General features: G+C 30.8%; 1 protein-coding gene across 1 annotated transcript; it reads left to right on the forward strand.

Moving 5' to 3' along the window:
* Positions 1-8,712: 8,712 nt before the first annotated feature.
* Positions 8,713-10,334, forward strand: LOC107908753 (transcription factor RAX2). The gene is made up of 3 exons (XM_016836019.2): positions 8,713-9,028; positions 9,133-9,262; positions 9,394-10,334. Exons 1-3 carry the CDS (start codon positions 8,893-8,895, stop codon positions 10,154-10,156), a joined length of 1,029 nt encoding a protein of 342 aa, XP_016691508.2. The 5' UTR covers positions 8,713-8,892; the 3' UTR covers positions 10,157-10,334.
* The last annotated feature ends 2,168 nt before the right edge of the window (positions 10,335-12,502 follow it).

The raw sequence follows: 12,502 nt of genomic DNA on the forward strand, positions 1-12,502 counted from the left end.
TATATTTAAAAATAAAAAATAAATTTTTTAAAAAATATAAAATTTCACATGTTATACTTTTTGTAATTTTTACAATATCTTTTTTTATAATATACATTTTTCTTTAAATTTTTAATTTTAAAAAGACCTTATTTATATAACATTTATAGTTTGAAAATGTGGTTAGAATGTTTTGAAATTTAATAACCAAATTAAAATGAGGATAATAATTTGTAGATATTTGACGCAATTAACTCTTATATATATATTCTATAATTAAACATGAATTTAGACCGAGTCCATAAAATTTGTATTCAAAATTTGATTTTTGTATTTATTTTTGGTTGAAATTGAAAGAAGAAGTGTTGATTACCCTCCCTAGTTGATACATACAAACAGTTGGTCAATTATGGTAGCTTACAAGAGCAGCTTGAGTGTTGAGTTTTAGATATAAAATTGCCTTTCCCCTTGAAAATAAACCCCAAGCTATAATTGTACTCGTGGAAGTTCCTACCCATTCATCTATGTCGCCAATTGAATTTCAATTCCTCTTTTTTAATAGTTAAATCCTCAGCTTAACTAATAACTTCAGTCTTTAATAAATTTAATTGGATATTCAATACCCAGATTTACCTTAAACTTCAAAGAATTATTAAGGATTAATGGGCAATATTCAATTTACTGGGTTCAATTCAGTATACAAATTTAGTTATATCTGCAACACTGTAGCAATAAATGTGGTGATGCATATATATATATTTAATGTGTTATTAATTAAATAAAACAATGATTACTTGTTATATAATAAATAATAATTTTATTCACAAGAAATGTAGCTTTGAGAACTAACATGATCGACACCATGAATTTTATTTCAAATTAAGATTTTTAATATATTTAATAATTAAAAAAACCAAATAATATAATTTATCTCATAAACTAAGGGTAATATAATTAACTTTTTCTATAACAATTTCATTTGTTTGTCAAAATTTTACCCCTTATAATAGCATGCTGTCAAAGAGAGATAATTGTTGTAAACATACCATAAAAATTATATCATAAATTCCCATTAAATAAAAAAATAAGAATTATGTTTTAGAAAAAAATACATAAAATAATTAAAATTATCAAAGTAAATTCAGCCGAATCAATCGTTGAAAAAGAAATCTGAATAGAATTTAATGAGAATGAGAAAAAGATATCTGAACGCAACAAATAAATTATTAATTTTGAGCTGTTATCATAAAGTTGGGACACAAGATTACCTTAGGCAATAACGTCAGTCACACAGTTCATGAAAATCAAATCAAGGGTTTAGTATTAATTAAATCGGTTTACAAGTGACCAAATTCTATAAAATTTTGATGATTGTTTGAAAATTGTGAAGTTTGGCTCAAGGGATTGAAAATATTATTAAGTAATATCAATATGGAATGGATGGGCAAAACTGAAACACACAATTTCAATAAAATTAAATTGGAGAAGTTCTGAATTAGTAGTCTAAACATTTAAAATTATAAAGTCACTAGGGTACTAATCGAGCAATTTTGCCAAAAATGAAATTAAAAAAAATGATTATTGTTGTAGACTTGTATATGAATCCGTATATAGTGAAAGTTTATATTAAAATCCTTGAAGGATTAAGAATATTAGAAGCATATAGAAATTCCCAAGAAAATGTTCAATACAGTTGTATAAATATTTAGATGACTTGATTTGAACATATATATTAGTACAAAATGATTCAAGATACCTATTTGTATTTTTTATATAAAGATCGTGATCAAAATTTGCTATGATTATTATTGAAATTCTTGAAGAGATCAAAATATATTTCCTCAAATTTTTTCTTTACTCATAACTTTCAAAAAAATAGTGGTATAAATGCTTAGCAAATCCATTTAAGTGATCATTTGAAAAGTTAGTATTCAATATAAGAATATTTAGAATTTGAGATATTATGTGAATTTGTCATGAGGGAGAGTGAATTTTCCTGATAAGATTTTTAATAAAGCAACATGTTTTGTTTATTATAAACATGTGTACACTTTTCCTTTTACTAAGAATTTTTTTGCATAGATTTTTATCTTAGTAAAGATTTAATGAGTCACATTACCTATCAATAGACATCTAATGAGAGTGTTATGAATATTTTATTATTAAATGGATGTCCATTATGATCAAAATAAGTTTGATATACTTACGACTCTAATAATCATTAGAAGTAGAGTTTTATATTGTATAAACTTTTTATGTCTATAAATATAAATTTTGGAAAAATTTTGTAGACATCCTTAACAATCAATAAAATACATATTTCTCTTTTGTTCTCTTATTTCTCTAGTTATATCCTTTTTTTATTCTTTTATTTTATAACAATTTAGAAAATTTTAAAATTTTAAAAAGAAATATTGAGGATAAAAAAGAGTTGCATAAATGTCTCCAAATCCATTTTTGCTTCTTTCTTGGCCATTGAAGTAAACTATTTGTGGCCATAAATTTAACTTTAGACTGGTCCAAGATTAGGAGCCCCAACTTGTTGGTCAAATTTTTATTTGACCCAATTGAATAATTTCTTTTTTCAAAAAAATAAAATTTGTAGACCTGCCTAATTATCGCGGTGATAAGGAATGCAAGTTTTATTACGAGTGAATTAAGTCTCTTATAATACTAAAGTTACATAAAATATTTATTGGTGTAAGGGAGGTTGTTGACATTGATAGAGATGCAAAAATCGATACAACTATTATGGATGATATAAAAATTTGTTAAATGTTACATATTAGAGATGCAAATATTATGGATGATACAGAAATCGTTACATAAAAATTTGTTAAAATATTTATTAGTTAAATGTTCTAATGAGAGAACTCAACAAAATCTAATCTTGAATTATAAAAAGAAGAAGAAGATAAGTCTAATTTTGTATTAATTTAGATGTATGATGACATTATGTATATTACGTGGATGCATATGAGAGTTATTTGAATACTTAATTTGCCAACATCCTATTAGCTGTTAGCAAGACTTTAATATTGTGTGATATGAGTATTTGTGGTTAATCTCTTGCATTCTACCCTACTCTCAAACACCATTGTTAGAATTAAGTGACTCAAATCCTTATTTAAATAAAATACAGTGGTAAAATAAAATAAAAGTAAAATTCCTATAGAACTATACTTCTTTTCTTTTATTTTAGAATAAGGTTTTTTAAACCTTATTAAACTCCATCTATTTGATATTGATTAGAATAAGGTGTTTCAATCTTACTACACTCCTATTAGAATATGGTTTTACAAGCCTATAAATAGACATAGTTTACTCATCTTGTAATTATTCGAATTCGACGTAGTGAATTTTCTTCTCCTCTGCCTATGGTTTTTTCTCGAAAGGGTTTCCACGTAAAAATCTGTGTGTTCTTTTTTTTTTAATTTCTCTTTTATTTGTGATATATTGTTATTACCGACATTCTATTTTTACAAATTGGTATCCGAGCTTCCGGGTTATTCATCTTAATCACGGTAATGACGTTTTTGAAGAATAAAATTTCGCTGTTGGATCGCAACACCAGATTTGCGTTGTGGTAGATAAAGATGCAGACAGTTCTTGCATAGATGGACTTAGAAGAAACCCTGCTAGGGGTAGAAAAGTTGCCTTCGACATTGACGGAGGAAGAGAAGAAGCGCAAGGATTGAAAGGCGTTAACATAGTTACATCTGCATTTGTCTAACAAAATTTTGTAGGATGTGATGAAGGAGAAGACCGCCACTGGATTATGGAAGAGGTTGGAACAAATATATATGTCAAAAACTCTAACTAACAAGCTGCATATGAAGCAGCGTCTTTATGCTCATCGTTTGGAGGAAGGTGCATCTGTGCACGAACACTTAACAGTGTTTAAAGAAATTCTTTCAAACTTGGAGGCCATGGAGGTTCAATATGATAAGGAAGATCTAGTGTTGATTCTACTTTGTTCGTTGCCCCTGTCTTATTAAACCTTTAGTGATGCGATTTTATATAGCCGCGAGTCTCTCACAGTTGATGAACTTTATGATTCTTTAACCTCGTATGATAAGATGAAGCATCTTGTGGTTAAAACTGACTTTCAGGGAGAGAGTCTCATTATTCGTGGGAGACAAGATCGAAATGCTGATGATGATAGTGGAAGGACATAGGAACGAAATCCTCACGGTAAATCTAAGGGTAGATCGAAGTCTTCAAATAGAGGTAAAACTTGTAACTTTTGCAAGAAGAAAGGACACATTAAATCTGAGTGCTATAAGCTATATAACAAGATCAAAATGGAGGTTGCGAATCAACATAGAAAACAACCAGAAAATTCTTGTAAAGCTGATGTTGTAGAAGACTATAGCGATGGTGAATTTCTAGTCGCTTCTGTCAATAGTTCTAAAGTGAGCGAGGAGTGGATCCTTGATTCGGACTGCACCTTCCACATGAGTCTCTATCGGGATTGGTTTACAACTTACGAAACAGTGTCTGAAGGTGTTGTTTTGATGGGAAATAATACTTCAGGTAGAATTACAGATGTTGGAACAATTAAAATTAAAATGTTTGATGGAGTTGTCAGAACACTTAGTGACGTACGACATGTTCTAGAATTGAAGAGAAATTTAATTTCGTTGAGTACTATTGATTCAAAAGGGTACGAATACATAGCTGAAAGTGGGGTTTTGAAGATTTTTAAAGGTTCCCTCGTTGTAATGAAAGGGCAAAGAAAGATTGCCAAGTTGTATGTTCTACATGATTCTACTATTATTGGTGATGCAGCTGTCACTTCCTTTTCCTTGTCAGATGATGATATTACTAAACTTTGACATATGCTCCTAGGGTATATGAGTGAGAATGGCATGACAGAATTGAGCAAAAGAGGACTTCTTGATGGGCAAGGAATTTGCAAACTGAAGTTTTATGAGCATTGTATTTTTGAGAAGCAAAAGAGAGTTCGATTCACTAGAGGAATCCATAACACGAAGGAAATGTTGGAGTATATTCATTCTGATTTGTGGGGGCCATCCAGAGTGCTTTCGAGAGATGGAGCTAATTATATGCTAACTTTTATTGATGATTTTTCTAAAAAAGTTTGGGCATTCTTCTTGAAGTAGAAAACGTAGAAAAGTGATGTGTTTTTTGCATTTAAGTCTTGGAAAACTATGATGGAAAAGCAGATGGGAAAACAAATAAAATACCTCCGCACAGACAATGGCTTAAAATTCTATTCTGATGAGTTTAATAAACTGTTCAAGTCATAAGGGATCGTAAGACACTTGACATTTCGTCATACTCTACAGCAAAACGGCGTTGTAGAACGAATGAACAGAACGATTATGGAGAAGGTTCGATGTATGTTGTCAAATGCCAAATTACCAAAGTTGTTTTGGGCTGAAGCAGCCTCTACTGCATGTTTTTTGATCAATCGATCTCCATCCGTTGCCATTGAGAAAATGCTCTACAAAAGGTATGGTTTGGTAATCCTGCTGACTGTTCTGATTTAAAGATCTTTGGGTGTCCTACGTATGCTTATGTTGATAATGGAAAATTAGAACCGAGATTTATTGAATATGTTTTTCTTGGTTAAAAAGCTGGTGTAAAAGGGTATAAGTTATGGTGTCCTGAAAATAAAAAAGTTGTGATTAGCAGAGATGTTGTTTTTTGACAAAACTGTTATATGACCTAACTTATCTCTTAAAGAATTTTCCAATAAAAAAATCAAAAGCAGATGGAGCACCAGATTAATTCAGAATCTAGAACAGAGTCGATTCCTTAAGCCAGTACAAAAATTCAAAATAGAGTTGTTTCTTCACCATAATACTCTATTGCCAAAAACAGAACTAGAAGTGAAATTAAACCTTTAAAGAAGTATGTCGAGGCTGATCTAGTTGCTTATGCTTTAAATGTGGCTGAAGATATAGATGTAAACCAAGAGTCATCTAATTATTCTGATGCGGTTAGCTGTGAATACTCAGAAAAGTGGATGTTTTCTATGCAGGAGGAGATGAAATCACTCCACAAAAACAAAACATAGGATCTTGTGAAACTTCCTAAAGATAAAAAGGTTGTTCGTTGTAAATGAGTGTTTAAAAAGAAAGAAGAGACTCTAAGAGTTGAAGAACCCATATATAAAGCAAGGCTTGTTACAAAGGGTTACAGTCAAATTCCATGAGTGGACTTCACAGATGTGTTCTCCCCAGTTGTGAAGCATGGTTCGATTCGAGCTTTGTTTGGTATTGTGGCCATGCATGATTTGGAGCTTGAGCAGTTAGATGTAAAAATTGTATTTTTACATGAAGAACTTGAGGAAGATATTTACATGCAACAAACAGAGGGTTTTACAGTCTCAGAAAAAAGAGGACTATGTTTCCTTGCTGAAAAAGTCCATTTACAGTTTGAAATAGTCACCAAGACTGTGGTACAAGAGGTTTGATTCCTTTATGATTTCTCATAGTTTCAAAAAAAGTAGGTTTGACAGTTGTGTTTACTTTAAGAAAAACAGTGATGGTTATTTTGTGTATCTACTCCTTTATGTTGATGGCATGTTGATAGCAACGAAAGATAAATGAGAGATAAGAAAGGTCAAAACCCAACTAAGTGAAGAATTTGAGATGAAAGATTTGAGACCAGCAAAGAAGATACTTGGTATGAAGATTCTCAGAGATAGAAAAGCAAGTAAATTGTACCTAAGTTAGAAGGGGTACATTGAGAAAGTTCTTTGCAGGTTCAATATGCAGAGTGCTAAGCCTATTAGTACTTCTTTAGCAGCCCATTTCAAACTTTCATCGCCTTTATCTCCACAATCAGATGATGAGATTGAGTACATGTCACTTGTTTCATACTCTAGTGTAGTGGAATCTCTCATGTATGCTATGGTTTGTTCACGTCCAGATTTATCATATACAGTCAGTGCAGTTAGCAGATACATGACGAATCCCGGTAAAGAATATTGGAAAGCAGTTCGGTAGATTTTAATATACTTACGAGGTACTACTGATGTTTGCTTACAGTTTGAAAGAACTAGAGATGGAGTCATTGGGTATGTTGATGCTGATTTTGCTAAAGACCTTGATAGAAAAAGATCTCTTACAGGTTATGTCTTTACAATCGGAGGTTGTGCAATCAGTTGGAAAGCCACTTTGGAAACTACAGTCGCTTTGTCTACCACTGAAGCTGAGTACATGGCGATTACTGAGGCTTGTAAAGAAGCTATTTGGTTGAAGGGGCTTTTTAGTGAACTCAATGAAGACCTTCAAATCAATACAGTATTTTGTGACAGTCAGAGTGCTATCTTCCTTACAAAAGATTAAATGTTTCATGAGAGAACAAAACACATTGATGTTCGGTATCATTTTGTTCGTGATATTATTGCTCGTGGTGATATTGTTGTGAGCAAAATTAGTACTCATGAAAATCCTACAGATATGATGACTAAGTTACTTCCTATAACCAGTTTGAGTATTGCTTAGACTTGATTGGTGTTCATTGTTGAAGTTAAACCCTTAAGGGGTTTTATGGAAGAAGTGGAAAACTTGTTCGTTGAGAGTTCATGATGAAGAACTTGTTCATTGAAATTCGTGTCAAGGTGGAGATTGTTAGAATTAAGTGACTCGAATCCTTATTTAAATAAAATACAATAGTAAAATAAAATAAAAGAAAAATTCCTATAGAACTACACTTGTTTTCTTTTATTTTAGAATAAGATTTTTTAAACCTTATTAAACTCCATCTATTTGATATTGATTAGAATAAGGTGTTTCAATCTTACTACACTCCTATTAGAATATGGTTTTACAAGCCTATAAATAGGCATAATTTACTAATCTTGCAATTATTCGAATTCGACATAGTGAATTTTCTTCTCCTCTACTTGTGGTTTTTTCCAGAAAGGGTTTCTACGTAAAACTCTGTGTGTTCTTTATTTTTATTACTATTTTTTTGTGATATATTATCATTACTGACATTTTATTTTTACAATCATATATATATAGACACACCGAATTATCTCTTCAAAAGGAAGTTTAGTTTATCATAGTATATTTAAAGCATGCAATCCGAAAAAAGTTACATGTGAAGACCTATTGTATATGTATAATATCAAATACCAAACGTGATCTTGAAATTTAACTTGGGATCATTTGCTTTTAGTTATACAAATCGTATTGGCTGATTTTTATGAATAAATTATATAGTATTATACTTTAATATAGAGAGGTCCAATCTTATTAACTGCAAAAGAAATAAAAATAATAATTACTTAAGTCTATGAATTTGAAAGGTACGCATATATTAAATTAATCTATGATTATTTTACGGATGAAAATTAATTGGGTGCCCACGTTTGAAAAAATGATAATAATAATAATTTTCATTTTAAATTTTTTATAATATGTAACATAAATTTTTTTTAAATAAATATATTTATATAAAAATTATTGTGTGGTGTATTAAGCGAAAATTTTTAATTACTGTGTATCTCATTTAAATATGAATTAAATAGAGCTAACTATTTGAAATTAAAAATACAACAAATAATTATCCTCCATATAAAATAATAATAATATTAGTATCCACTACCCATTTTAAAATCCGGAAAGAAGAGACAAGGCCTGTTAGGGGAACGGTGTCCCGTTTGGCTCGAGTAATACTAATTTATGATGGAAGCTTCTCTCAGCTCAGCTAATCAATAAACAAGATGATTGGAATTACAAGCCCTGTCTTTTGACTTGTGTTTTTTATTTTTTATTTTTATCTCTCTCTATTAATATCTCCATCAGTGTCCCAAAACCAATTTGCACAAAGTCTATGTTTCGGGGAAAAACTTAAGTAGCCACCATCACCTTTCACCCCCACAGTTTTGAAAGAAACTTTGTTGGTCTGGTTTTCCAATACCCAAAGATCATGGGAAGGGCTCCTTGTTGTGACAAGGCTAATGTGAAGAAAGGACCTTGGTCACCTGAAGAAGATGCTAAGCTGAAAGAGTATATACAGCAACATGGAACTGGAGGGAACTGGATTGCTCTCCCACAAAAAGCTGGTGAGCTTTTAAGGAACTCTAACTGATCCTATATTATCAATCTTTAAATTAGAAGGTCTTTTCTGTAGCTGCTGTTTTTTTTTTATCTTGATTGTTTTTTTTAGGCCTTAAGAGATGTGGGAAAAGTTGCAGATTGAGATGGCTTAACTATCTCAGGCCTAATATTAAGCATGGAGAGTTCTCTGACGATGAAGATAGGATAATCTGCACTCTCTTTGCAAGCATTGGTAGCAGGTATTAATCACCCATTTTTTAGATAAAATTTGCTACTTTTAGATAAAATTTCTCCCATTTTTTGTCCATGCATGCCGTTTTTAGTTTCTCAAGTGTTCTAATGGAACTTAACTCATCATGAGCTGCAACAGGTGGTCAATTATAGCATCTCAGTTGCCAGGCAGGACTGATAATGATATCAAGAACTACTGGAACACGAAGCTAAAGAAGAAACTATTTGGCATGGTTCCCCAATCTCAAAGGAAACCTCATCAGATTCCCCATGCTAGCTTTTCATCTGTTCTACAATCATCTTCACCTTCATCCCCATCCCCATCATCACCATTACTCTACAATTGCAGCAACAACACCTACCACACACCAGCTAGATCTTTTTCATGCTTTGAAGCATCATATTCCTCAAGTTTCTCAAACAGCAGTGCTTCTTGTGTAAATGCTGCATCAGTTCTTCAACCGCAGGAGAGTTTATTGGGTCAAATCCAGCATTATCAACTGCATGATAATGGTGTCCAAATGTTTGGGGGGGAAGCTAGTTGTAGTTCTTCTGATGGGAGTTGCAGCAACCAAATCTGCCACAACAAAGAATTAGAGAATAGCAATGGTACTGTATATGATGGTGATCATCAACAATTTGGGATGTACAGTTATAATAATTTCTACAGTGAAGCTGCTGATGGAAGCCAGAAGCTGATGATGGCATTAAATGGGGATCATGGTACTGATGGATGGTCTGATCATCATAAGTCATCAAATGGATTGTTGGATGAAACTGAAACACCTTTAGATTATGGGATTGAGGGGATTAAGCAGCTAATCAGTACTACTAGTACTAGTAGTTGTAACAGCTTTATTTTTTATGAAAGCAAAGCAGATGAAAATCTTTTGTACTATTGATCTGACTTTGACTGTGTAAAATCACATGGATTTGAAGGGTAAGGTGGAGGAAATGGGCTCAAGATTTTACAGATTTAGATTTTTTTTTGGGGTGTCCTTTTGGGAAATGATGTAATTTGCTAGCGGCCATAGATTTTGACTGCAATATTCAGAAATAAAACATTAAATTTCATGGAAACTAGAGAGAAGCCATCATATTTTCAAGGACCAAACTTAAAAAGTAAGCAAAACCAGTTCTTTAATCCAAGTTTTAAATTCATTTTTAATGATTATGCATTGATTAACTTTGAAGCCAGTCAATCCCAATGGTTGGGGACTTTGGATCTTTGTGGATATTATCCCTTGTGTTCTAAAAATGACTTGATGTTAATCCTTATCTTAGTCTTCTCAAAATGAAGAAAAAGTCTGTCAATTTTATATCTTGCCTAAAATAAGTTAAAATAGGATGTTACACGTACTATTATATGACAGGCTACACCCCAATTTGTAAATTTAGTGCATGGTGTTTGAAAAAATAATGATTTAAGAAAATTTTCTTTTTTATACTTGGTCTCCATTGGGTTCTCTACGACTTGACTTACCTCAGATTTCCTTTACACCCACTTGCATACATCCAACAATCACTTGTATGCGCAAATATAAATTTTAAATTTTAAATTTTAAATTAACATTCTATTTATTACTCATGAATAAATTAATTGAAATTTAATATAATATATATTTGAAAAAGTATGAATTTTTTACAGTGAGATATGTTACTAATTGTTTAACATCTATTTTGAGTGTCCATGTATTTAATTTAATGTTGAGGAATCGCAACGGGTCGGATAATTGTAATTTTTAGATTATCCGAATTCGGATTCACAACGTCTAAAAATTTCAATTTAAATTATCCAAGTATCATTAGCTAAATTTGAATTAAATATCATTATCTGTCGGATATCCAAACCTGTAAAAACATATAAATTTCATATTTTACAATCATATGTCGAATATTTGAATCCGCAAAAATTTGAATTTCGATCTGTGAAATAATATAAAATGAAACAAAAAATTAATTTTAAATAAAATTTAATTATAATTAATAATATATAAATACAAATTTAAAAAAAGTGATTAAATAATAATCCAAACAAATTAAATATAATAATTTCACAACAATTTAAATATACCTAATAACTTAAACATAAGAATTCCAAACAACATAACAATCCGCAAAATATTCCAAATTTAAAAATTCTCAATTATATGTTGGATATTTGAATCTGTAAAAAATCTGAATCTAAATCCGCAAAATAATATAAAATCAAACAAAAAAATTAATTTTAAATAAAATTCATTCATAATTAACAATAAATAAATGCAAATTAACAAAAAATAATTGAATAACAATTCAAACAAATTAAACATAATAATATCGAAACAATTTAAATATACTTAACACTTTAAAGATAATAATTCCAAAAAAAAATAAAAGTCCCATAACAATTCAAAATAGCTTAATTACTTAGCCCATGCTAATTGTATATATTATAATCTATTATAAAGTTAGTTACACGTTTAGGGTTTAAGGTTATGTACTATTATTTTACCAAAAATTTAAGATGTACCATTAAAACAAAAATGTACATTACAATATCAAAATTGTTTACATATTATTATTAATCTATCTTAATTATATAATTGTAATGGGCCATTTTTTCCCGGGCCCTAAACAGACTAAACAAATAAAAAGTAAAAATAATTAACAGTCCAAGTCTAAATGTTAGAGGCCCAATTTACAAAATATAAGCCCCAACTTAAAACCCAAAATAAAAAACCTAAGCCTAATTAACAGGCCCACGATCTAAACAAAATTTTCAGTAAAAACCCTAACATCCAGCTGCGCCGCCGCTCTACGTGCCGCGTCAGTGTGCCCACCGCCCGAGGTCTGCCTCCCTTGCACCCGAATGGCAAGACCCATCCTCTGTTGACCTCGCCAAGGCCTGCAAAAAAGAACAAAGAAAGAAGACAGAGTAAAAAGGCAGAAATAGCAGAGAAATAGCAGAGAAATAGAAGCAAGTAGAAGCGAAAAACAAAACACAATATATTATATCATTCGGCTATACAAGCTAGGGATAATGTATCTTTGTTTACATCAAAAATTGAAGGAAATAAAAAAAATAAAATCAAAAACAAAATACAAATATTTAAAAGTGATTCATTTTTTTTATTTTTTATTTTTTTGTAAGTAATAAATAAAAATAAAGGTCGCTTACCCGTCATTTGGTCTTCGCACCACTGTCGTTATCTCTTCCAGTCCGAAGGCCGTCGAATCCTTGGGGATTCGGCTAAGGCCGCGACAGA

Source organism: Gossypium hirsutum, chromosome D09 (assembly GCF_007990345.1).
Source record: "Gossypium hirsutum isolate 1008001.06 chromosome D09, Gossypium_hirsutum_v2.1, whole genome shotgun sequence".
NCBI classification, from domain to species: domain Eukaryota; kingdom Viridiplantae; phylum Streptophyta; class Magnoliopsida; order Malvales; family Malvaceae; genus Gossypium; species Gossypium hirsutum.